Raw genomic sequence first — 6,000 nt, 5'->3', positions numbered from 1 at the left:
CATTTATCCAATAAATATTTTACTGGGCACCTACTATATTCCTTGCCCATTGACTTCATTGGAGATAGAATAGTGAACAAAAGAGGTAAAAATCCCTTCTCCCCAGTGAAGTGTATATTCTAGAAGAGGAACTCCTACAATAAACAAACAAAACTGTATAAAATAGCTGTGACACTGATAAGCACAGTGGAGAAAGGTAAGGTAGACTTCTGGGACAAGGTGACATTTAAGCAAAAACTGGGTATCTCCTCCCCTATTAGAAGATACTTGCCAGGAGGGCCAGGATCTTGCCTTTGTATCTCTCTGCTCTGTCTCCAGAAGAGGCACATAGTAGGTGCTCAACAAATAATGTTTAAACAAAAGGAAAAGAATATGTAATTAAACAATCAAGGAGGATGGATGGATGACCACTGACCGATTAGTGAGAAGATGGGGAGGGACAAGGGCTTTAAATTTAAGGGAGATAGGGGCATTCTTTGTGGTGAGGTGAGCTCAGGCTAAGAGACTTGGAGGATGGAGGTCATGGCTGGATGAAGTCCCCGCCCCAAGCAAAGCCAAGTTCTCCCTCTCCTAACATTGTTCAGGGTCCCTGCTGGTCAGCTAACCTGGCCCCCTGCGTCTCCCTTCCCAGTGTCCGAGTTCAGCCATTACCTTTCTCCCTTTCTCTCCTCCCGCCCCTAGGCCAGCCCTCCTCCCCCAGGGGTGTCCCCGCGACTGGTGGGCGCGCCCTCGGCCCGGGCCCGCCGGGTCCCCCGCCCCCAGCCCCTGTCCCCGGCGGGACGCTGTCCCTTTAATAGCCTCCCGCTGCCGCGCGCTCTGCGGCTGGGGAGTAAATTTCTCCCCGTCGTCAGGTCGCGGGCAGAGGAGGAGGAGGAGGAGTTTGTTAATGTTCAGTTTGTTCAGCGGGATCGATGTTTGCTGGCATCGCCTCGCCCTGTCTTGTGTGTGTGCGCGAGAGTGTGTGTGTGTGTGTGTGTGTGTGTGTGCGCGTGTGTGTGTACGTGGGGGGTGTGAGTGTGTGTGTGTGGAAGCGAGAGTGCGTGCGTGTGTGTGTGTGTGTGCGTGTGTCTGTGTGTGTGTGCGTGTGTGTGTGTGAGTGAGTGAGTGAATTCCAGATTTTCTGTCTTTCCAAAACCCGCTCCTGTCCTCTCGCATATCACTCACAGACGCGGATCTGACAGCAGCCACCAGCCTACGGTGATCTCTCTCTCCCCCCTGCGCGAATCCGCCATAGAGATCGGCGAGGAGGAGGAGGAGGAGGAAGAGGAGCAGAAGGAGGTGGAGGAGGAGGTAGTGGAGGAGGAGGAGGAGGGAAAGAGGAGAAGGAAGAAGAGGAAGAAAAAGAAGAAACCCACTACCTTCCCAGGATTGCTTTTTTTCCTTATCTTTACGCGCGCGTGTGCGTGCGGCGCGTGTGCGTCCCTCGTCCCTTCCATCTGAACCCGGTCTTGGATGTTTAATAAAGAAATCAAGTGTCTCCACAGTCACCACAAAAAAATCAAAAATTCCAAAAACAAAAAACAAAAAGAGAGAGAGGAAAAAAAAATCCAAAACAAACAAACAAGGCAGAGCCAACCTCTACTTCCAACCAGCCGGCACCAGGCACCGGTATCTGCCACCCAGAGAGGGGGGTCTCTGGCCCGTGGTGGAGGAGTTGCAGGGGGGATCGTCAGGGGGACAGAGGCCGAGTGACGCCCCAGGAGCCACCAGGCAAGAGGCGGAGGAGCCCCAGAGAGGCGAGAGAGACAGCGGGCCCCCGCGCGCGACTCGGGGCTGGGGCGCCAGAAGTGGGACTGGAGCGAAGTAGAGCGATGCCAAGGAGAAAACAGCAGGCACCCAAGCGGGCGGCAGGTAAGAGAAACGGCTCGGCTCCGGGCTGCCCAGCCCGAGCTGCCCTGCGCGCCAAGCTCCGCGCCCGCCCTCCTGGCCCCTAGGTCCGCCAGGACGCCACCCCTTAAGCTTTCGGGGCAGTTGGCCCCGGGTGGCCCTCTCTGCCCCGCTACTAACCCCATCCTCTCTCGCCTTCTCTGATCTCCTCTTTCCAGGATCCGGTTGGGTGGGGGGGAGCTATCCCACCAAGCTTTCCCTCCTTCAACTTTTTTTCCTCCACCCTCTACCCCACCCCTAACTTTCTCCTAGTCTGTTTCTTGCCTCGCGGGCCAAACTTGGGTTGAGGACTTGGGGTGCGCGGGGTGGGGAGACAGCCCCTCAGCCCCCGCATCCCGCCGCGTGGTCACTGTCAGTGGCTTCTGGCTTCCGGGGTCAGCGTCTCCTCTCGCTCGGTTTGGGGCGCTCAAGTGTGAGTCTCGTCCAAGCCTCAGGCTGCAGGCTGGCTTTGAGGCAAGCACTAGGGGTTTAGCTTTGATCGCCAAGGTGGAAAAATCACCCCAGGAAAAGCGGATGTACCTTTGAATATGCTTTCTGGAAGGATCGCATTCGGAAATCTAACCAACACTCTCCCATCCCTTAAAAAAGAAAGAAAGAAATGCCCCACAGAACATTTAAACAGCTCTGGATTTTCTTTACCCGGAGAGAGTTGCAAACTTTGTAAATCGGCTTGTGTGGTTTGAACTATCCCATCTGAATCTTTCCTCAAAACTCCCACCCCCAGAAAGGAACAGGTTAATGGATCGGTACCATAGATCTTCTAGGGGATTTTTATTTTTTTCCTTTTGGGTTGCTTAATTGCCTTTTTAATAGTCTGCCGGGGTTTTGTTTCTCGGAAGTGTAATATGAAAGTTCATTTTTCTCCTGCCAGACCCACCCACTGAAAAATCAGCTTTCCACTTGATTGCTAGTTTTGATTTGACATTTGATTGATCACCTGTCATCTCGCTGCCTTTGATCTATTCATTCTTGATATATATCAATAAATCACTCACCATGGTAACTCAGAGTGCCAGTGACGCAAGCCTTGCCCTCTGGATTCAGAGCCAGACATGCACAATTATTATCTTGTTTGGCTTTTAATGTGGGCGTTTTTATTTCTTTGTGTCCTTTAGTTGAATCAGGGATTTAGCGAAAAGCTTAAGTTTATTTTTTTTCTCTCCTTTCTTGCTCTGTCTGTCTTCATCCTCTTGCTTCAGGCAGCCTCAGCTAAGTCTGCAGACCCACACAACAGTTTCATTCTGTTAGAACTTGAGCAAAACCCAGGGAGAAGCCCCGTGGAACACTTTAATAAACTTTGCAAAGTCACCCTTAGAACAAGTTAGTTGCAAATCTGGGGGAAGTGGGTGTTTGTGTCTCAATATGCTAGACCACCAAGCTTACTGCCCATCTCTGCCTGATTCCAGTCCAGGATGATAGTACATGTGCTTTGAAATATCCACAATTAAATTCTTCCCTTCTGAGCACAGAATTGCTGCCATAACCGTTTGTAGGTTGCTTCCAGTTGCATGTGGGAATATTTCTAAAGTTGTGATTCCTATATTTTCCAAGTGTTTGCCTAAGTGCAAAATAATGACATATTTTTTGTGCCATACATATTTGGATCTTGCCTAGTCAATGAGGTTTTTCTTCTTCGTCTCTGGCTACCACAGTAAAAACCGTTTCTCCCTCCTACCTCTGTCCCTTTCTGCATGAGATTCACTTATTTTTGAAAACTTAGATTGTGCTGCTATCTGGCAGCTTTGGGGTGTGACTGGCCTTCCAGACTCAGAAAGAGTAAGCTTGCTCTGTCTAGCTCTGGCAACGTAAATTTAAGTGTAGCTAGATTATTACAGATAACGTCCTTATTGTTGTCCCGAAAGACAGCCCTGGGCTACGGTCCAGCTATAGTGATACTGCCCTGAAAATTACTCTTTCATTTTTTTTTTTCCTTGTTGTTCCGGTAAAGGCCATCAACAAACTAGGCAGTAATTTAAATTACCAGAATGACTGGACGTGTCTCCTTTAGTAAGCTCATTACAAAAAGTGCATTGCTCAGAACTGCACGACTTTGATTATAATTACCCTCTGATCAGTGAGGATCCAGGTGTAGGTAACAGAATGCTGTCTCACGTTATTTAAATGAGACCCTTTTCATTAAGCTGGTAACTATGGGTGCTGGTTAATCTGTTTATGGTGTGTGTGTGTGTCAGAAACTTGTAACTGTAGTTTCAGTTTTCCGGCCTATTGTATTCCTAGTGTTTCTCTATGTTTGTGTTCCTGGCTCTTACTTTTTCCCACTGGAAGAAGTGGAAACCCTCGTCAAACTGGAAGGGGATAATTCATTTCACACGCAGCGAGTCCCCTCTTTAAGGTATTTATTTGCTCACATATTAATAAAGTAATTTTTTTGTTCATGCCATGTTTCTTCCACACATCTGAGGTCATCAGTGCCTTACTCTGTTTTAGCTGAGCTGGTTATTCACAAAGTAAAGTTAGCCACGTTGGGGCTCTTTAGCCAGTGAACATCCGGGGAAGGAAAAAAAAAAAGGGGGCGAGGGTTCTAAGATTGCGGACATACTAACATTAAACACAATGCACAAGGGTAAGTGATTACTCCCATGCACCGATGTTGAAAGCTTGATTTCTGGCTTGATTAGTGAATAATGTAAGATAGAACAAGGCTGCAAGTGAATCAGAGTTGAGGCTCTCCTGGACGCTCTTTCCCAAGAACTGTTCCATGGCAATTTGATCCCTTCGCATTATTAGTTTTACGTTCCATGTTTCAAGGAAACAGTTACAGGACTTCCTAATAAAGCAGGTATCCAAATAGAATAAATGGAATGATATTATAAATGATGGGCAATTTTCGTCTTTCTGGGTTGTATTCCTACCCCTTTTAGAGAGAGGGGATATGAGGTAGGCAATTCTCTTTAAGAAAACAGCGAAGTCAGAACGTTTCCCTCTGAAGTGTCATTCCCCCTGGCTTTCTAAAGCTAGGCTTTTTCACCATGCTATTACTTACTGTTAGGAAAAAAAAGTTTAAAAAGCAGCCTGCAGTACCCGAGGGGTTCGTGTATGTGGGAGTGTGTCTGTACGTGTGCGCTTGCTACCTTGCGTGTATATTTCACTTGCCAGGAAAATGCATCCACTTTTACCTGAAAATATTCCCGGATTCCGTAACAGCATCTTTCCCCCCTTATCCATTTTCGGGAGAGTAGAGAAGATGGCAGGAAGGCAAAATAAAAACAGAACAACAGAACAGTGTTTTGATTTGTTTGTATTTGGCAGGATGCAGAAGAGTTAAAAATATAAAATTATAGACATACATTCCAACACTACTATTTTCTATAATCTCCCTCAGCCTCTGTATGCACACACGTGTAATACATATTTTATTTTTATTTAATATAAAAACTATTGTTTTTGTATTAATGTCAGCGGAGAGCAACAGGACGCAAAACATTTTGTGATCATATACATGTGACTCTCTAATACAGATGTAAGTTCTATGATTCTGCCCCTGCCCACCCAAAGCGATGAGATGCTTCCTTCTTCCTGCTGACTCTCAGCAGCTATCTGATAATCCAGATCTGAGAAAAGTCTTGCAGGAAAGAAACAGCTCCCTCAATGTATTTTGTTTATTTAATATGGGGATGAATAATGCAGGTTTTGTTTTTATGAGTGTCCTTGTGAGGCAACAAACAGTAGACGATTAGCAATCGTTACTTAAAAGTTGCAATTTACACCTTAATAGCACAGGTTATTTACATGGGAAACATTCCGCAGGGACAGTTCTGAATACTGCAGTGAAGCAGAGATGACCTGAGAGACCTCTTTTCCTACCTCACAGTAGCGGTGACTCCGGATTAAAGGTTGAGATTTCTGCAGTCACTACTAGAAGGGCAGGGGAGGGGCAAGCAGCTGGGGGTGAAGTTTACTTTTAATTTACTGGCAAGTGGGACAGGATTCTAGAGACTAGGAATCAAGGTGGAGTCGGGACCCTAACTCTCACTTTGTTTAAACGTCCTTCAGAAAGACTGCTTCACATCTTTGAACTTCTAAATATCTCATGCTAGAGACCCCTTCACTTACTGAAGGGGTCACGAATGGAAAACACACACACACCAAACA

At 46.9% G+C, this 6,000-nt stretch overlaps 1 protein-coding gene across 1 annotated transcript in view; it reads left to right on the top strand.

The window, feature by feature from the left end:
* The first annotated feature begins 941 nt into the window (after nucleotides 1–941).
* Nucleotides 942–6,000, top strand: part of TSHZ2 (teashirt zinc finger homeobox 2) — a 536,191-nt gene continuing 531,132 nt past the window's right edge. The window contains exon 1 of the mRNA XM_023742856.1: nucleotides 942–1,851. Within this exon, the coding sequence (XP_023598624.1) occupies nucleotides 1,812–1,851 (40 nt within the window). The 5' untranslated portion in view covers nucleotides 942–1,811. The remainder of the gene's footprint in view (nucleotides 1,852–6,000) is intronic.

Source organism: Trichechus manatus, unplaced genomic scaffold, assembly GCF_000243295.1.
Source record: "Trichechus manatus latirostris isolate Lorelei unplaced genomic scaffold, TriManLat1.0 scaffold00008, whole genome shotgun sequence".
Classification (NCBI taxonomy): domain Eukaryota; kingdom Metazoa; phylum Chordata; class Mammalia; order Sirenia; family Trichechidae; genus Trichechus; species Trichechus manatus.
The sequence above is the reverse complement of the archived record's forward strand: the minus strand, read 5'-3'. Positions and strand labels throughout refer to the sequence as shown.